The sequence below is a fragment of the Arvicanthis niloticus genome, chromosome 24, assembly GCF_011762505.2.
Source record: "Arvicanthis niloticus isolate mArvNil1 chromosome 24, mArvNil1.pat.X, whole genome shotgun sequence".
Taxonomy (NCBI): Eukaryota; Metazoa; Chordata; class Mammalia; order Rodentia; family Muridae; genus Arvicanthis; species Arvicanthis niloticus.
In genome coordinates this window covers 31,554,206-31,575,247 of record NC_133432.1, presented here as the reverse complement: position 1 = coordinate 31,575,247, position 21,042 = coordinate 31,554,206, and the positions used below count along the sequence as shown (strand labels likewise).

The 21,042-nt window shown below is 47.9% G+C and overlaps 1 protein-coding gene across 1 annotated transcript in view; it reads left to right on the top strand.

Moving 5' to 3' along the window:
- Window positions 1–21,042, top strand: part of Gna12 (G protein subunit alpha 12) — an 81,590-nt gene that overhangs the window by 38,719 nt on the left and 21,829 nt on the right. Inside the window, exon 2 of the mRNA XM_076923541.1 lies at window positions 7,708–7,923. Within this exon, the coding sequence (XP_076779656.1) occupies window positions 7,708–7,923 (216 nt within the window). The remainder of the gene's footprint in view (window positions 1–7,707; window positions 7,924–21,042) is intronic.

Here is a 21,042-nt window from a genome sequence, read left to right as displayed (position 1 = left end):
AATGTGCATGTGTTTTATTTTTTAAAATATTTTTAAACATTTATTCACTGCCTGTGTGGAAGTGTGCGCACCTGCCACAGTGCATGTGTAGAGGTCAGAGCCCAGTCGAACACAGGTGGTCAGGCTTGGCAGGCCATGCTCTGACTGGCTGAGCCTTCTCTCCATACTATCCATATAGTGCGTGCGTGCGTGCGTGCGTGCGTGCGTGCGTGCGTGTGTGCGTGTGTGTGTGTGTGTGTGTGTGTACGCGCATGTATGCAAAGGAGCTAGATTCCCTCGAACTGGAGTTACAAGTGGTTGAGCCCTGCCTCATATAGGTGTGGAGAACTGAACTGCAGTTATCTGCAACATCAGTAAGCACTCTTAACAGCTGGGCCATTTTTCTAGCTTTTTATGCATAAATTTCAACCCAGAAATTCCATAATTTAACTTGCTGTAATTTCTCACAAAGAAAGTCAGATAGGTACCAAGGGGATTCCTAAATGGTTTTTCTACTTTGCATCCACTGGAAATAATCCTGGGTTGATCGATTATATGTTTGTTGAGTTTTTTTTTTTTGAGACAGGATCTCCTATATCCTAGGCTAGCCTCATTCACTGTGCCAAGGATAACCCCAAACTACTTGTCCTTCTGCCAAAACCTCCTCACAACCTGTTATCGTTATTCCTAAAATCTGCCTCTAAACCTTGGTTGATGCTGGATGCCAGCAAGGGCCTGCACCTGTAGTGCTCACAGGAGAACGTATGTACAGCTCAGCCTGGAGAGAGCACACTTGTGTACTCACTCAGATTTGGTGGTCCTGACTCTATATGGCTGTTTCACTAGGAACAAAAATCCTATGAAACACCTTTGCTATGAACAGTTTATTCCAGTATTTACTATTGCATCGTATTTCCTTCCTTTAAAATACCATGGAGATTATTTCACAGGCTTGAATCAGAAGACACGGAATGAGCATATGGGGCTGGAGTGGTTGGGTGTTTGTTTACTCTTGCTTGTCAGTGCTAAGCGCATTAACAGGAAAGCCTCCTTTCCCCTCCGTGTTTGTCTTTATAACATTTGGCGAAATGTTTAGAAGATTCCAGGGTTTCTGGCCTGACACCTGGCAGAGAGGCAAGGAGGGACTTGGCTGTGAGCTGCTGCAGGTGGTGGTTTTCGGAAGCCTCTAAGTAGTGGAGTTCGAGCTCTCGCACCCAGGTTTCACACACCGCTCTGGGAGAGCTGAGGAAACCTGAGCGGGCAGTGGAGTCCTCTTTCCCCAGTCTTTAACTTTCAGAAAACCCTGTTCTAGGCAGTTGAAGGTCAGTGGTGATGCCCTGTTTCTCTGCATCTCCTAAACCCTGGAGGTTTTATGTCAGTTTAGGGGTTTGTGTTGTGTTTGAGGGTTTCAGGTGTTGCAGACTGGCAACCACTTTGTTATGTAGCCTGATCCTTGTGTGGGGATCACAGGCATATGCCACCTCACCCAGCAAAATCCAGTTTGGCCTCTAGGTCTATTTATTTTCTGAAGACTTTGATTAGAATTTCCCACTGTCTCACTAATTTAAGTTTGCCGAAGCTTCATCTCCCCTCTGCTCTCAGCTTGCTCTGAGTTCTCTTGGTGGTTTGCCCCTTCCCTTTGTTTGACTCCCAGTCGGGGCAGTTGATCACCTTCTGTGTCTGCCCTGCCTTCTGTTCCTCCTTCTTGACAGGCCCCACCTTCCACAGATCTGGAGGCAGAGCTAGGCCTCATGTTCCTTTTCCAAAACCTTTTGTTTGTCCCCATTTCTTACCAAAGAGGTTCCAGATTTTTTAGCTGGCCCATCATCTGTCTTTAAACGTCGCCTCCCACCATCGGTGGCATTTCTGGCTATCCCTCCATTGTTCTGACCTTCCTTTGTAGCTTATCTGTAGACTCCATCTGAGGGCTCTGCTCTGTCTTGCTCTGAGAATCTTTGAAAGCACCCTGGGAGCGGGAGCCACATTCTAGCCTTTTGGATCTTTTCCCATTGCCTGGCACTTTTCTTTGCCTTGGGCTGCTGGTAGAACTCTGTGGGTGGCTTTCCTAGTAGAATAATGTGCTTGTGTATCCCAGAGAGAGGCAGTGGACAAAGCCACCAGGGGTCCTATCCACCTCTTGTTGTAAATGGGTGGCTGGGTGTCCTGGCTGCCTTTACTTTGCACTGTCATCTCCCCGGCCTTCAAATGGGAATATTCCTGCTGCTGGTTCCAGAGAGAACAGAGAGGCGCTGCCTCTGCCTGCCGGATTCATCGACTTACAGAAACGCATCCTGTTTACATTTCTGGCAGCCTCTCGTTGATTTGGACGGTGACCAGCAGCTAGCCACTCAGCCCTTGTGGTTTAACCAACGTTTCCCGAGTGCACATGCGCCGTGAGAGCTCATCCAAACCCAGCATGCTTTGTTCACCGCCAGAGCCAAGTCTCTTTTCCAGCTTCCGACGTCCAGCATAGCTTTAGTCTGTTTTCTGGAAAGACTGGGTGACCAGGGGCTAAAAATCCACTGGAAATGAGACCTGGATTCTCAAGTTTGCATCCTCATCTTTGAGAGAGAGAGAGAGAGAGAGAGAGAGAGAGAGAGAGAGAGAGAGGAGAGAGAGGAGAGAGAGGAGAGAGAGGAGAGAGAGAGAGAGAGAGAGAGAGAGAGAGAGAGAGAGAGAGAGAGAAACAAAGCTGCATGCCCACTAGACAGGGCCTCGGTTCTCAATAGGCTAGATTTATAAGTTGTCTTAAAGGTGCTCTTTGAACAGTTTAAAATGCTCTGTTCTACAATGAAGTCATCAAACTGCTTACGACCTTATTTATGTTTTCACAACTGACTGAAATGTACAGCTGTCAACAGATTAAATCTGCAGTAAGAGTCACTTGGGGCTTTCCTCTGGCTGTTAGAGACTCCAGTCTGTCAACTTCTGGTTTGTTTCTTTTCTCTCTCTCTCTTTCTCTCTCTCTCTCTCTCTCTCTCTCTCTCTCTCTCTCTCTCTCTCTTCTTTAGGTATATTTGAGGTTTTAGGTTTTCTTTGCTTTCTTATTTAGGAACTTGGCCTCTTTTTTGTCATTTTGTTTTATTTTCTGAGACAGGGTTTCTCTGTATAGCCCTGGCTGTCCTGCAACTCAGGCTAGGCTTGAACTCAGAGATCTGCCTGCCCCTGCCTCTCAGCCTCCTCTCCGCCTCCGCCTCCACCTCCGCCTCCGCCTCCAGGTGCTGGGATCAAAGGTGTGCACCACCATTGCCTGGCTGAAAGTTGGTCTTTTATTTAAAAATATTGCCATACTGTTACACTGTGCAGTCTCTCACCTCCAATTGGGCTTTTGGAAGCAACAAAAATCTTGTTTTGGAGCCTTAACTCAAAATCTTTCTGCCTCTGCCTCCCAAATTCTGGGATTACAAACTTGTACCACCACACTCACACACATCTTACCTTTTAAGACTCTGGTACCTCTCCTCGGTTCTTTTTTTTCCCTCTAAGATCTTTTCCTTTGCCTTCCTTTTATTTTTAATTGCGTGTGTGTGTGTGTGTGTGTGTGTGTGTGTGTGTGTGTGTGTACACTATCTGAATTGTTTAAATATTTGTACCATAGCACACATATGGAGGTCACAGGACAACTTTCAGGAGTCACTTCTCTACTCCCACCACATGGATCTCAGGGATGGAACTGGGATCACCAGGCTTGGTGGCAAGTGCTCTTACCCCTGGGCCATCTCACAGGCCCTGCAAGCACATCTGAAGCCCAGCCAGTGTCCCCAGCAGTGCAGAGGAAGGCTCCTGGACCTGTGAATCAGTTTAGGCAAAGCTTTTGTTTCTGCTACAGAAAAAATGACCCTTCTAAAGATCCACCATCTCTTTTGTGTTTGTGCTTTTGTTTCTTGAGATAAAATTTAACCCTAAACTGCCCAGGCTGTCCTTGAACTTGGTCTTCTTGCCTCAGCCTCCCAAGTGCCTAGATAACAAACAAGTCTGCCTGTTTCTGACCTGGGTTATAGATTTTTGAGTGATGTCACACCCCTTACTAAGCTAAAAATACCTTTGAAGCTGACCTTGGGAGGTAGAGACAAAGAGGCTCTCTGAGAGTTCAAGTCCAACTTGGGCTGTGTCACAAGACCCTGTCTCAGAAAAGGGCTAGATGCCACAAAGTAGCATAGTAGGGCTGCACATATCATCTGTTGGGTGGGTTGGCTTCCTGATCCAGGGTAGGTGAAGGCTAAAATCCTGTCCCAACTGTTCTGCCAGGCTCAGGCTGCCATTGCCTGGCAGAACAGGGATCTTCTCCTGGTTTCAACAAAGGGGCCTCTGTACATGCTCAGGTTAATGTGCAAAGTAGGAGTCATCTCTGATCCATTGTCAACCTTCAGGCTTTTGTCCTTTGGGGAAGGTAGAGACAAGACGGTGTGGTCTGAGAAAACAGGAGGCAGGAAGGCTCAGATGAGTCAGGAGAGTTGGGAGGGCTTGCTCAGACACAGTAGCCCCCAGGTGACTTCCCCATGGCCACACTCACCATCTGCTGAAGACCCAGTTCCTGATAGGGCATTAGAACCTCAGGAGCCTCACCTTTTCCTGCTCTCAGTTCTGACTCTATTTCCTGTCCCCTGACCCATCATTGGAGCATAGACTGCTGTGGTTGCTGGTGAACTTTCTAAAGCCTTTTTATTTGAAATAATGATAGGTTTGCAGGAAGTTGCCAAGCTAGTCTGAGCAGTGTCAGCCAACGTTCTCCACTGTTGTGACACACATAATTACAGTACAGTAGCAAAGCCAGGAAATGAGCATGGGTACAGTGGCTGCATAACCATCACAGTCAGGATCACAGAGGTGCTGTGCTGTCTGTCCCTTGTCATCAGCATCCTTTCCTCCCGTCACCAGCCTCCATAGCCACCACACACTGTCCATCCTCACATCATCATTTCAGAGAACATTCTGTAGGGGCCTGGAGACGGGGAAGAAAATATCATACAAACTGTTGTGTAACGTGATCTTTTAGAGTAGTGTACCTGAGGTCCCAGGTTACCATGGCGATTGATCAGTTCCAGGGTTAAACCCATCCCTTTTTTTCCTGTAGTGCCGAGGATGGAACACAGGGCCTCCTGCATACTAAGCAAACACTCTACCCTTAAGCCAAGTCCCACCACTCACCATTCCTTTTTAATTGCTGAGTAGTATTCCATAGCATGAGAATGTTCCACCATCCATACCATATGCACCTTCTTATGACGGTTTTTGTGAACAGGTTTTGGTTTCTCTGGGATGGATGATTGAGAGGGAGTTCCCTGGACTGTGTCCCAATGTGTTTAGTTTTCTAATGCTTTGGTGCTTCGGAATCTCCCAGTACTTTCACCCTCCCCCAGTGCTGGGTCATAGGTTTGTCCCTATGTAAATGGGTGTGTCTTTAGCCAAAGCCTGTTCTGCTTTCCCAGGCTGACCATTGTGGGCATCTGCTGACTTGCTGGCTGGGCCTGCTCTTCTGACATCCCTTGATGTCCTTCACCCAGTTCCTAACTAGGCTAGAAACTATTGAGTTTCTACTTAAATTTATTACTATGCCAGGGGGCCGGGTAATATTGCATTATGGAGCTTAGAAGTCAGTTTGAGGTAGTTGATTCTTTACTTCATGTGGGTCCAGAGGATTGAACTCCGGTAGTCAGGTTTGGCAGTAAGCGTCTCTACCTGCTGAGCCATCTCACCACTCAAAATTTGGGTGTTCTTTATACATTCTTAGCACAACTCCGTTGTCAGCTATGTGCTCGGCACATATTTTCTTCCATGCCTAGTGAGTGAATGATAATGTGAGTACGATCACACCGACTCCAAGGGGGTGACACCTCCACAAGTCATTCCTGTCGGTTAGACGTGCAGCAGTGACTGAGGTATCACTACGTTGCCCCAGTGGGTCAAGGCAAGAGCAGAAGCTAAAGCATCAGCCCAAGGCTACAGCTGAGCTGTGAAGACACATAGCTGATGAAGGCCTGCCTTGGGATAGGATGAGGTATCTTAGGAGAAGGACAACTGAAACAAACCATGGAGCCATGCAGTTGTCATGGGCACACCAGGCAGCGCATGCACATAGCACAGTAAAGCTGCTGCTTAATTTTTTAAAAGGGTATGTGGAGTAGGGTGGTACATGCCTGCCATCCCAGCACTCAGTAGGTGGAGGTAGGAGGTACGAAGTTCAAGGCCAGCCTGCACTGTCTGAGTCCTTATCTCATACGTACATACATACATACATTACATACATACATACATACATACATACACACAGATACACGTACCTAAGTATATACATACATACATACATACATACATACACACACACATACATAAATAGGTAGGTAGGTAGGTCCGGGTGGTTGGCTTGCTGGGTAAGGGCTCTCCTTGCTGTGCATGTGTGAAGGTCTGAGTTTGAATCACCTGCACCCACATGAAAACTGGATCTGTAACTGTAGCCCTGTGGGGATGGAGACAGAAGGAGAGGTGGGGAGCAATAGAACAGGATGCCACCAGATAGTCTCATCTGGCCTCCACATGAGAGCACAGGCATGTGCGCCCACATGCACACAACAATGAAAACAGATAAAATGTCGCATGGGCAGAAATGGAACTGGTGATCTGTAGACTGGCAGGCAGGCAAGGCAAAGTCTTTCCTACCACTGCCTTCTTGGTAACTCCACTACTCTACACAGTACTGAGCCGAGTGAACCTCAGGCACTCAGTGAAGACCTCACAGGCTCTGCCTGGCCAGTCTTGAAGCAGTGGTCTGAGAGGATGGGTGACCGGAAACCTCCCCTGAAACAGAGTTCTTCCAGGCCAGGCATCTCCTAGCACTGTTTGATGTAGGCTCCTGCTTCATCCCCTTGACCCTGTCTGCTAGGAGAGGAAGGGCAGGGAAGCACTCGGTATATTTTTAACACGGAGGAAGTGAGGGCAAGAATGGACAGCAGTTTCTGCCGGCAGCACAGAGGAACAGTGCATGGGGCTTTGGCTCCTGCTGGATGGCCTCAGCACATGGCAGCTCTGTCTTTTCCTGTCTCGGGGTCGCTCACTGCCTGTGTGCATGACTTCCTGCTTGTTTTGAGTTGGGACAAGCAGTTGTATCTTGTTAGGAGTTGACAGTCCTAGGACAGTGTAGCTAAATGTGCTGGCACTCTCTTCCCATTCACTACGCCATCCCAGTGTCTTCCCAGGAGAAGAGGGAGATACTGCACGAGAACCTCTGCCTGTAGTTATAGACTGCTGTTCTAGTTTCCTCTCCACTACTGGGATAAAATGCTCTGACCAAAAGCAGTCTGGGAAAGGGTTTATTTCATCCTACATTTGAAGGTCACAGTACATCTTTGAGCAAGTCAGGGCAGGAACTTAAAGCAGAAAATATAAAGGAATCCGGCTTGCTGGTTCACTCTTTGGCTCATTCGGCTAGCTTTCTAATACAGCACAGAACCACCTTGCCCAGGGTGGACTGGACTCTCCTACATGATTAATAATCAAGACGGTCCCCCACAGATTACTTTAATCTCTGCAGTTCCCCAATTGAGGCTTTCCTCTTAGAGGATTCTAGCCATGGTCCTGAGAATTGAGACACTCGTGCCAGGACAGACAAGGAGACATGCACTGGCTGCAAACTTGATGGTGTGTGAGTGTCCTGAGTGTGGCAGCCAGTGTTACGGGTCTCCTCTGGGAGCCCAGAGCATAGTTAAACCTTCTGTTGTAACTTTCTTCCAGGGCTCGAGGGTGCTTGTGGACGCGAGGGACAAGCTTGGCATTCCCTGGCAGCACTCTGAGAACGAGAAGCACGGGATGTTTCTGATGGCCTTCGAGAACAAGGCAGGGCTGCCTGTGGAGCCTGCCACCTTCCAACTTTACGTGCCAGCCCTGAGCGCACTCTGGAGAGACTCCGGGATCAGGGAAGCCTTCAGCCGCAGAAGCGAGTTCCAGCTGGTGAGGGAGCCTTTGACTTCCACCATCTTGCCCACGAGAATTTCCTTTAAAACCCAGCCCTGTCATCCCCATGCTCACTCAGGAGGCTGGGGCAGTAGGACCTCATGCTCAAGCACAGCCTGGCTTTTATAGGGGGACCATCAGACAGAGGAAAAAATGTATTCACAGGAGTGAGCTATATTTTGCTACAAACCCTAATATTAAACAAAACACATATAGCAGAGGCCTGGCTGCCTCATTGGTGCCAAGGAGTGCACACTACTTTTGACACAAGGAGCAAAAGGTTTTTACCGTAGTCCAGACTGGTAGAGCACAGGGACTCCAGTTGTTTGAGCTGCCTTGCCCATCCTCCCTTACTGCAACATTTCCTTCAGGAAGGTGGCCGGCATGGGTCACACAGGGTCCTCCCTGTGTTCTCTGACGCCCTTGGCATGCATCTGACCTCTGCAGAAAGGCCTATAATCTCAGAAAGGCTAATCACTGTAGCTGTTTCAGCTGCTAAGGACATAGTCTACAGCCAGAAAAGGTGGGGTATTTTGCCTGCTTGCTTTGCAGGGGGGCAACAACCCTTCAGCACTGACAGTATTCAAAGATGTGTGTTGATCTGTCCAGTAACTAGGAGATGTGAGCAGTTAATTGCTATGTTCATTGTGTGTCAGGGCCTTGATATCCTTCTTGTGTCTTTGCCTGGACAAACGGGTCCTGTTCCACCTCCTTCGTGCCTAGCCTTCTGTGCTTTTGCTGTAATAGTTTCTTATTTTTAAATAGTAGAGTCCTAAGCTTTCGACAGTTTTCAAACTTTCTGTTGGTGGTTTCATAGGGCATGTTTTCTTTTGTGACTTGCTTTCTTCCCATTCAGGTTACCCTCCATGGTTTCTTTTCATTGCTTTCTGCTGTTCCATTGTGCAGACACACAGTCTGTGGCTTCTCACTGGTGTCTTTCTGTATGTTTCTGTGTTTTGTTTCAGAACTGCTGTGACCTCCTTATCTGCCTCCAGGTGTTCATGCTCAAAGCTGGCTGTAGGATGTCCACCTCAGAATGCAGTCAGTGGGTCACAAGGCATATCTATCTCCAGATAGACACTGTGACATCAGACTATTTCCAAAGAGGCAGTTGTACTAGTTGTGCTGCTTCTGGCAGTAGGGAGGGATCCCACTGTCCACAGGCAGGGGGTGTCCACTGTTGACAAGCCCAGGGGTTAGCTGAACTCCTTTGGATTCATTTGAAAGAACCTCTACCCATCTATCCATGTGAGGTCCATGTGTTTTCTCTTCTTCGAAGCGTCTGCTTCTGCCTTTTGCCATGGCTTTCTCACTCATCTGGGAGGTGCTGCTCACAGTCCACTCACACTCCTTCCAGCCCAGTCCCTCCAGTGATGCCTTCATAGCAGTGCTGCTATGGTCAGAACCAACACTGCTGCACCCCCGCCCCAGTGCCCACTGTATGGAGCTTTCTGTCCCCTTGATCTCTCCTGTCCTCCCTGTCTGCTAGGACCTAGATACCTGAAGACCACTGGCCAGATGTTTGTAGAATGTCCCTGTGTGTCCATTGTCTCCACATCACTGGAATGAGGTGTTGAGGGCAGGTGTGGTAGCACAGTCCTTTTATCACAGAGCTGGGGAGACTCAGGGCAGGAGGACTGTGAGTTTAAGGGCAGCCTGGGTTGTTAAAAAAGGATGAAGTGGGTGGCCAGAGAGGTGGCCCTGTAGTAAAGAGTCTTTGCTGAGGAATTGTGAGAACTGGAGTTCAGATCCCAGCATCCTGCAAACATCTGTAACTCCACCTGAGAACCATCTGATGCCCTCTTCTGGCCTCCATGCATGCATTGGCACACATACTAGCACATATGTATGCATGTGTTCGTAGACACATTCACACACACATAGTAAATGCAATGAATCTTGTTAGAAGAATACTTTTTTGGCAGGAAAGCCACAGAAGTGGCCTTGTGCCCAGACATCATGTCCAGAGGCCTGTGGTACCAGGGTGCTCAGTTACTTGGTTACAGCACTGTCTAACAGCCTTTCTTTTCTGGAGAGTTATTATTTTCTCTGTGTTCTTTCCTCATGCATGTTTCAGGAGACACTATGAAACTGTGTGTATCCTCTTTTTATTCTACCTTTTTTCCGTGTGTGTGTGTGTGTGTGTGTGTGTGTGTGTGTGTGTTTATACACACTTGGAGAGGCTAGAACCTGGTCGGTCAGGCTTTCCCGATTGTTCTCCACCTTTTATGTTGAGGCGGAGCCTCTCCTTGAACCCAGAGCTCACTAATTTGACTAATGTAGCAAGTCGCCTTGTTCCTGAGATCCTGTCTCTATCTTTCAGGGGATTGCCATTGGGTCACCACATCTGTGCAGCATCCATGGGTTCTGGAAATCACAACTCCAGTTCTCACATTTGCTTAGCAAGTGCTTTATGCAGTGAGCCATCTCCCAGCCCTGCCTTCAACCTTTACACACTATTTTAAAGTCCATCTGGACAGTGTAAAGATGTCATCTTTCTCCCCCCTTGAGGCAGAGACTCACTCTGTAGCTGAAGGCTGGCTTCAGAGACAAAGCTAACTACAGACCAGTGAGGCAGGGTTGACTTCCTGTTTATCAGATCACAGGTACTTGGGTGCTTCATCCCTAAACTTGGTACCTTTCTGTAGTTTTAGGAAAGCAGCCTACAGTGGTGCTGAGCTGCCCTTGTTACCGCGCAGTGGTTTTTGTAGCACTTGCAGAGCATAGTCCCAGCCATTTGAGTTTTGGGCTCATTTCATCCTTGCTGCTCTGAGAACTCTGCCAAGTGGCAGCTTCCTTGTCCTTTGCCCTCTCGATGTCTTGCCACAAGGAGGAAGAGAAAAGGCTGGGTTTGGTGACCATCCTGGGACACCTTTTCTCCTCTGAGGAGAGGGAGCTATGGGATCTTCCCTCTCCACACATGAGTTAGCATGGATTTGTTCCCGTTCCTAGTGCCACGTGCAACCTGGTATCCACTGCCATGAATGTGCCTATGCCTCAGTGACAGAGAGAGACAACCTTTGTAGTCTGCATCTCACCTCTTAAAGCACAATGAAGGGGCCTGCCAGATGGCTCAGCCAGAATTCTGTTCCTGGTCCCATGTGTTGAAAGGAGAGAACCAACTTCTGAAAGTGCTTCTCTGACCACATACAGGCCAAGGCTTTCTATGTACACACACACACACACACACACCACACACACACACCACACACACACACCACACACACACACACACACACACACACACACACACACGGAGGGAAAGAGAAAAAAAGAATTTTTTTAAAGATTTATTTATTTTATGTATATGAGTACACCATTGCTTTTTCAGACACACCAGAAGCGGGCATCAGATCCCATTACAGATGGTTGTGAGCCACCATGTGGTTGCTGAGAATTGAACTCAGGACCCCTGGAAGAGTAGTCAATGCTCTTAACTGCTGAGCCATCTCTCCAACTGAGAATTTTTAAATATTTAAAAAATAAAATAAAACATAGCAAGGGAGGAAGCATAACAAGACACTGAACAGAAGGTTTTGTCGAAGTATAGTAGCTATGGATGTGATCATAGCCACTTAACTGTGTGTGTTTGTGTGTGTGGTGGATGTACATGTGTGTGGATGTATGTGCCCATGTAGGCCTCAGAAGGATGGCATGTGTCTAGCTCTATTACTCTCTGCCTTATTTTCTTCAAATAGGGTGTCTCACTGAACCTGGCAGCCTTAGGCCCCATCCCCTTGTTCTGCCACTTCCAGTGCTTACAGGCATGTAAACCACACTTGACTTTTTAACTTTGCAGACGTTTAACTCAGTTTATTTAACAGTGCTGGGCATTTAACTCAGGCCCTCATGGTTATACAGCATGCGTCCTCTTACCTAGTGGACTGTCTCCCAGGCCTGTCCACAAAAAGACTATTGGCTAGGAGCTGACAGAGCTCAGAGGCTGGAGAATACGCCTAGGGGCATGGACTGCATCTAGACTGTTGACAGGCCTGTCTCTCAGTCACAGGGCTGGCTTGTTTTTGTGGTCCCCCAGACCACACTATGCAGAGTGGAACAGAGCGTAACAGACCTTGGGCTGTGACCATGGAGATGACACTAAGTAATGTGGACTCATCTGCAACCAGGAGGCTCCTTTTTCTGGCTAGGCTTTGGCATGTTCTTTGCTTCCAATCTAGTTAACTGGCATGTTCCACCCTGTGCTTAACCAGAGCAGGTCCTAAGAGAGAGGTACAGCACTCGCCAGCTGTTACTCAGACTGTACCCCAAAAGTCATAGAAGTCAAGTAAAGGAGATGACCGGTTTGCCTCTAGAAGTTAGGTGGACCTTTCACTCTTGCAGGCCAGGACAGTTAGCCCAGGAGTTTGCACATCTGTCTGTGTCTTCTCTAGACTTGTCCATGAGTGTTTCCAGCCAGGCAGTGACTTGTGTCAGAAGCTGAGGAGGCCTCGCCAGGGTAGACATGCCACATGTAGGGAGGCCAGTTTCTCTGTGCTCTTTTTGAGTACTTGCTGCTGCCTTCTTCCCGGACACTGAGAGACGGCAGTGAACTGGGAGTCACTCGCCCCAGTCAGTCCTTATCTCAGAGCAACAAGGCCCCAAGCATTCTCGGAAGTTCTGCACTGTTGATGTTGGAAGGTATGAGGAGGGGACTTCATTCACAGGGGTCAGCTAGTGTCACAGCATGGGGCTTCCTGATTTCTGGAAATAGTGTGTGTGTGTGTGTGTGTGTGTGTGTGTGTGTGTGTGTGTGTGTGTGTGTGTATTCAGTGCTAAGACTGGAACTCTAGGGCCTTGCATATGCTAGGCAAACACCCTGCCCCTGAACCACAGTCTTAGCTTTCTTTTTCTCTTGTAGTTATGTGAGACCCTCTCTCTAATTGCCCAGGCTGCCACAGAGCTCATGCTCCTCCTCGCTCGGCCTCCTAGTGCGGGGATGCCATGCCTGCAGTACCTCACCTGGCTCTGGTGGATTTCAGATGTGGGAAGAGTGTGGTTGTGTGGCAGAAGCACTGCCTTAACACTCACCAGTGTGAAATGCAGGTGTATGGCACCAGAGCAATGCTCTGAAAGTCACAGGATCCCCAGCTGCATGGTGTGAGCGCACCAGGCTGGCCTGTCCCCGGCTGAGTGGTGTGAGCGCACCAGGCTGGCCTGTCCCCGGCTGAGTGGTGTGAGCGCACCAGGCTGGCCTGTCCCCGGCTGAGTGGTATGAGCACACCAGGCTAGCTTGTCCATGCCTGTAATGTTTCTACTCTAGTCACTTCCCAAGCTTGGATTATAGCCATAAGACACCACACCAAGTAGATCAATACTATGTTAATTGACTGTCAAAATGTTTTTCTGCAGAGGGATCAATGGATAAAGCATTGTCAAGCAAATATGGTAACCTGAGTTTGAGTCCCAAAAAGCCATATAAAGCAGGCATGGTAGTCTGTAATCCCAGCACTCCAGTGAGTTGGAAGGCAGACAGGAGGATCCCTGAAGCCCAGAGGCAGGTTAGCCTGGAGTACACATCAGTGAACAAGAGACTGTCTCATAACAAGTTAGAAGGTGAGGTCAGACACTATACGTTACCCTCTGGTCACACACTCCACAGCACACAAATGCTCACACTCACATCTTATACACACACATCACGCAAACGCTAAGTAAGTAAACAAAAATGCTTTCTCTAACCTTTTAAACATTTCTTTATTATTTTTGAGCATGTGTGTACCACATGAATGCACGTGCCCTCACAGTCCAGAAGAGGACAATGGATTTCCTGGAACTGGAGTTACAGACAGTTGTGAACTGCCTGATCTGGGTGCTAGGAGCCAAACGCAGGTCCTCCAGGAGAGCCACAGGAATAAGGACGAAGTGAACATTTGTAGCTTCAGCAGCTTTCTGTAATGGTGCTGAGGCCACAGGAAGAGCGTCTTCACTGCTCACTGCTGTGCATGCATAGGAAAAAGCTGTGGCTGACTTGGCAGTGACTCGACTTTTCAACCCTCATGGAAAACTCCCCATGCAGCTGGGGCACTAGTGAGACCTAAAGCAGCAGCATTTCCATGAGAAACAACAAACTCCCTGTGGGCTCTATTAGTCTAGTGTTTTGACCATCCAGTGGTCAACATTTACCCTCTAAGGTGGGATCTTCGTTTTCTCCTCTGCTATGTAGGTAGCCATTCTCTTTAACCACATACTCTAGTTCAGGCTCTGAACTAGAGGAAGAGAAGCTGGAGAGCTGGTGAGCATAGCCTGGGCCTTGGTGTTTCTTGTGTGTTGGAACAGTCAAACATTTCAGAGAATATTGTGCAGAATCCACATAGCCCTGCTGCCAGTAGTGAATGAATCTTCCTGGGACCAGTCTGTTCCATTCAAGCTGGTTACTGTCCCTAAAAAGGAGACTCAAGCTTGGATATCCTCTCCCTATCATAACAGAAATCTCAGAATCCTGCTTTAAGGCATAACCATGACACTGTACTCCAGCCAGACAGGAGGAAAAAAGGACAGGCAACCACCCTTTGCTCTACTGGTGACTTCCCAGAAGCCTTGTCCAACAACAACCCTTGAAAGTCACATCATCTGGACCTACTGCCAATACAGTTGACCAGACATAGTTCCTCAGTTAGCAGGTTGTCACCAAGGCAGACTACAGTGGAGGAGGTGCCTGGCAACGTCAGTCATTGTCCCTTGGGGCCTTTCCTATCTAATCTGAGGCTTGGGAAGCCAGTGTGACCTGTTGAGCCCAAACTACAGAGGTCACAGTTGGACTGTGCTAAGTCATTGTACTATCTCTCTGTCTAATATAGTCGGCACAGGTGTACTTGAAGTCTAGTTCATCTTTCAGTCACCTTATTCCACTAATACTTGTAGATAAGCCACTGTAGATCTAGTGTTCTTAGAAGGGTTAGGAATTACAGCAGCCAAGACCCCTGCTCTTAGGGACTATGACTGTCATTTGTGGGCAGAGACAGTACACAGACTGTCCTTGTCTGGTTAGGTGCAGCCATGAGACTAAGTGTTTGTTCTTACTCTTTAAATCACTGAGGATATTTGCCCAGCCTCTGACCTTGGCCTCACCTTAACTAGAACAGCTTCCCAGAAAGGTGAAGGGCTTATGGAGTTCAGGTGGTGGTCGGGGGTAGAGGTGTTGCAGCAGGGAGGCAGGCAGGTAAGATGGAGCCTTGAGTGGTGTAGTGAAAGCTGTCAAGGTGGCAGGCAGCTGTTGTGAAGTACGTGCAGGCCTTGGAAAGACTTGGCTGCAGCAGAGGACGGTATAGCTGTTGTATTTTAATAGGGCTGTTGTGGTAGCTCCACGGATTAAATTAAAAAAAAATTTTTAAAGGCAAGGGTCACCTGGGTAAGAGGGGGTGAAGATGATGAGAAGGCCCTAGCCCACCTGTGGTAGCCACAGGATTCCTGAGTGGAAGATTACAGGTGCATTACTATAACTAGCTCAGAAGAACAGCTTCCTAAAAAACACTATTCCCATTGGGACTTTAAAAGCTCACTGACTAAATCCTACATCTGCAGAATATCTCAGTCCTGGAGGGACAAAGTTAGCGCATGTCCTGTCCGTGAGTATGGGAAAGCACTGGTGGCTTCAGCTGGTTTGGGACCGCATCCTACACTGGAGGGGTAGGACTTTCTTCCTGAGGACAAGGCTGCAGAAAGCTGGGTTCTAAGTTCTTCTTGGGCCTCAAGCTGCTCGGAAGCCTCTTTTCCTGCTCTGGGCACACCGTTCCCTGCACTTCATTGACCACAGGCAACACAAGTGTGGAGACTCAGACACCCACCACTGTGGGAAGGATGTGCTCCACCACAGATCTTGTGGAGGATGCTGTCAGAAGGCTTCATCTCTGGACCGCTTGTCAGCTCGCGATCCAGTGTAGATGTAGAGTATAAATGACATATTCTACACAGTGAGAACAGAAATCTCAAAGAGAATGAATAATGGAGTAGATGGGGACACAATCTCAACTTTTATATAGTATAAGTTAGCATGAAAACTGCCAGATGCTCAGTTCAGGGAAATTCAGCGTATAAAAGGCACTTTTCGGGCTGGAGGGATGGCTGAGTGAGCACATGCATCCACTGTGTAAGTATGAAGACTTGAATTCAGTATCCCGGAAACTCATGAAAGCCAGACATGGCCATGCATGCCTCTAACGCCGGTATCAGGGTGCAGAGACAAGTAGATCCCAAGAACCAATCAGCCAGCAAATTTTCAGTTTGGTGAGAGACCTTGTCTCGAGGCAACAGGATGAAACAGCGCACAGGATGCCCAGCCTCCTGCTCTGGCCACTGAGTGGACACATACTCCGTGCACGCACCATACAACACACAAAAGGTACTTTGGGAGCTGACATTGTGAGTCTATCATCCCAGCACTTAGAAAACACAGGCAGCAGAGTCTAGTGCCCTGTCCTCTTCTCCCCATATAGAATAGACTCAAAGAAGAAATAAAGTTTCCAAACTTATTGCCTACTATAAAAATAGAAAATAAAGTAATAGTGATAAAACTTATTACTTATTAATAAAACTCTCTAGAGCCAGCAAGGTGCCTCAGCAGATAAAGGTGCTTCCTGACAAATTTGACAACCTGAGTTTGATCCCCTGGGATCCACATGGAAGAAGAGAGCACCAACTCTCATAAGTTGTCCCCTGACCTCCACATGCATACCATGGCATGTGCACGCCCACACACATGCACAAAATGACTTTTTAAACTGATTGGTAGTGATTTTACTCACTTGTAACTCTTCATTGCGGTGCTGGGAAGACACACCAGGCTCTGCCACTGTCCACCATCACAGCCCTGTAGCAACCGTACACAGTACAACTGAGGGCTCATGGCGTCTGCAGGAAATGGCTACCATCCTACACAAGCGATAAGCACGTAGAGAGCTGTCACTCTGCTGCTTAGAGTCAGACAGCATAGTCTACCCTGTGCCTGGAACTCACCCAACGGGTTTATCCCAAAGTGTTAAGTTTTTGAATTATCACTTCTGGCTTCTGGTTAAAGTGAGATGATTATCCAAAGACCTGAGAGTAATTTTAAATGCTAGACAGAAGATTGAAACTAATTTTATGAGGGCCAGCAAGATGGCTTGGTAGGTAAAGGTACTTTGATCAAGCCTGGGACCCGAAGTTTGATCCACTGGGAACCATGATAGAAGGAGAGAACCAACTCCCAAAAGTTGTCCTCTGACTTCCTGACACACACTATGGTACTCATACATTAAATAAATTAGTAAATCCTTTTATGAAAGGCTCTAAGTGCTAAGGAATTAGGAGATGGGAGCCTAGGAGGTGGTAGTCCCTGGCAGCTGCTGCTCTTCTGAGACATTCAGAGTCTGAATCGCCTCCTGAAAGGAATAGAGCTGGGTATGGTGGTGCATGTCTGTCACTTATTTCTTACATGCCTGGGACACTGAGGCAGGAAGACTACAAGTTCAAAACCAGGAGAAGAACATGTCTCATAAAAGTGGAGAATGGAGACTCCCCTGTAATGAGCTAAGACCAAGCCCACAGAGAAACAAAGTCCTAGATGCTAGAAACATGCTGGATGGATGCCCATCCCGGGCACAGTGATTACAGGGAGGACTGATACAACTTCAGGGGGACTACGTTGTTGGGGTCCACACTAGCCCCACGTTGGGGCGGCCAAAAAACGTTGCAGCCCAGGCAAAATGTTGAGGCCCGGGCCGACCCACGTTTGGGTGGCCACTGTATCCCGGCCCAAGCTGCCATTCCAGTCTGCGGGTTGGGATTCAGCAAGAGCGAGGGTGAGGGCAGACTCGAAGAATGGAGACCAGACAGGGTGTGATTCAACCCCATTTATTCTTCAGTCTCTCTTCCTCTAAGTGTCTCCTTCTCTGTCTCCTCTGTCTGCTGTGTCTGATTCTGTCTGGAGCCAAGTGTCTTCTACCTAATGTCTGATGTGTCTGATTCTCTGATCTCAGTCTGATTTTGATCTGTTCTGTCTCTGCCTTTTATATGTCTCACTTCTAAGCCACGCCTCTAAGTTACACCTTTAATCATGCCCTTAGGTCTTGTCTCTAACTCTGACCTTTATACTCCTAAATCATACTCTTAAGTCACACACCTTTAATCTCACGCACCTTTAATCTCAAGGTATCTAAACCAAGATTATGGGAGTGTGCTCAGCTGTTGTAGGCTATTGTAATCCAAGTCTCATGTCAGGGTATATGGCTCAAGATGGCTGCAAAGCTGATAGCCGCTTTCTGCTAAAAGTCGGCCCCCAACACTACGTGCTCTTTTGTTTGTAGGCAGAATCTCTCTATGTAGTCCTAACTGGCCTCAAACAAGATCTGCCTGCCTCTGCCTCCTAAGTGCTGGGGCTAAAACCGAGCAGTATTGAAAGTGACATTTAAAAAGCGTTGGGACAGCTATAACTTGAGGTGGCTGGCTGACACCCAGAGCTTCAGGAAATGATACCTCCAGGTGGGTCTGTGATAGGAGACTTGAGCCTGTTGGGTGAAACTGAAGGCAGACTAGAGGTTGTCTCAAACTGTATCAGGAGCCTGGCCAGTAGCAAACTTCAGGAAAGGACCTCGGAGAGGATCTGTAGAGGAAAGAGATTCCATATTGAAGTCTGAGGCCTCAGGAAGAATGATAATGGCTTATCTGTTACTTCTTTTGTCCTTCATCTTGGTGTCCTTGCCAAATCCAAGGCTCTCTTCTTAGAGCTGGGTTATCCTGTCTCAGGATATTGACGCATTTGTGATGGTTTTGTGAGCGGCAAGGTCCGAGCTCATTGTTCTGTGTGTGTGGACTATGAGTATCAGTGCAGGGTGTTGACAGCCATCTGTTTCTTCCCATTGAAAGGCCATGGCACCCTTATTGGAAAGCAGCCACAGAAGTTTAGGCTTGTTTTGAGACACTCAGTTCCGCTCACTGGCCTGTGTGCCCATCTTTTGCAGGTCCACACTTGGGATCAAGGCTATGTAGTGAGTTTGGAGTCTCCAGCTTTAGTTTCTTTCTCTTGTTATGGCTTTCGTTTACTGTCCTCCGAGGACAGTGGTATCGGTTTTGTTGTTGCTGCTGCTCTTGTTTGCTTGTTTGTTATTTTGGAGGGGCTGTCAAAACAGGGTCCACTTGCCTCTGCTTCCTAAGTGCAGGTATTATGGTCAAGAACGCCACACCCAGCAAGTTATTTGTTAAGAAGGCTAAAATGAGAGGCAGAATTGTGGTGCAGTGATACCTCAGTAGTCGAGCCCCTGCCTAGCACCTGGATGCTATCCTTAACATCACAGATGCACAAAGATGGACCTGTCAGAGAGATCAGCAAGCTGCAGCTTAGAGGATAAATGTCATGTGGGTCATTTTACTATGCCTCCCACCTCCAGCTTAGAACAAGAATATGGAGTAGAAAAAACTATTTGTAGCCCACAAAATCTAGAATAACTGGTTTTTAATCAAAGATCTTTGTTGGCCAGATAAAGAAATGTATTTTAAATATCTTTACTAATCAAGGCAGCAGGGGTATGGATGGAGATGGAGATGTCAGTGAACGCACAGCATCACCCAGCTCCAGATGGACCACACCCCAGCACAGGAAGAGCAGAGAAGCCCACCTCATGCGCGTGCACTCACACATATGCACACACACATTCTCCCTCTCCCTCTCTCTCCCTCTCCCTCACCGTGACCCTGACCTCATTTTAAGATAAGCTCTTGCTCAATAGCCCAGGCTAACCTGTAACTCATGGCAGTCTTCTGGGTGCTGGGATTGCAGATGTGTGCCATAGCATCTGAACTGGGAGAATTTCAAAAGTCAATTCTAGGCAGGAGTAGAATTACACACTTATAAATTCCAGCACTCAGGAGGTAGACCTAGCAGGATCAGGAATTCAAGACCAGCCTGACCTGAATATGAGGTTTGAGACCAGCCTAGGCTATATGAGACCCTGTCTGAAAGCAATGACAAACATGCAAACCTAAGAGGGGAAGATCAGTAAGGTAAGTACCATTAAACCAAGCCCTCTCTGCCTTCAAAGGCACCACAGTCATGGACTGAGAGTGTCTGTGGTTGTCTGTGGTTGCTCAGGTGCAAGTGCCTAGGCCATTTCAGGAACTTCCATGCTGTATGTCCAAAAAGCAGGCAGCTCAGTAGGAAGATGGGGGAAAGCCTCAAAAAGGGACCTGCCAGGTCAGCAGGCACTGAGACATCTGAGGATTCTAAAATGCAGTAGGGACGTGGCATCCTGCAGCTCTCCACACTGGTGCTCCTAATCTAGAGAACAGGTTATGTTGTTGAAGTAAGGATGCGGCTCTCTGTGGCACAGAGCATGGGAACGTGTGTGTGAAAAGGCTCACAGTGGCATTACTTAATAGTCACAAGTAACCCAGATGTTCCTTGGAAGTCAAGTGGGACGCTAAAGGACTTTATTCATGACAGTGAACTCTGCAGTGAGTCCCACAGATGGTTCAGATACTATATACATTCAGGCTGTCATATGAATTTCCCACGGCGTCCCGTCCCGTCCCATCTCGTCCCTCCCTTCCCTTCCCTTCCCTTCCCTTCCCTTCCCTTCCCTTCCCTTCCCTTCCCTTCCCTTCCCTCCCCTCCCCTCCCCTCCCCTCCCCTCCCCTCCCCTCCCCTCCCCCCCTTCCCTTCCCTTTTCTTTCTTTTCTTCTTTCTTTTTTTGAGACAGTCTAATATGTCCATGCTGGCCTTGAACTCCCAGGTCCTCCTGCCTAAATGCTGGGGCTTCAGGTGTGCCCTACCACAACCAGTTGTATTGGGTATGGACTCAGGGCTTACCAGGGAAACACTCTGCCCACCCAAGCTCCAGTCTAAATGTCCTATGGTACAACTTGACTGCACTACAGATTCAACTGCACTGTGGTGAAGTGCATAAATGAAGTATGAAGTATGATTAAATGTACATAGAGACACATGCAAAGAACAAAAGCCTGAACAGCAACACTTATTAACACTTATAACAGTAATCTTAGCACTAGAGAGATAGAGACAGTGTCTCTAGGACTTGCTGGCCGGCCTATGTGAATGGATGAGTGGTGTTGTCTAAATAAATAAGTGAAATACCATCAACCTCTGGCCTACATACACACACACACACACACACACACACACACACA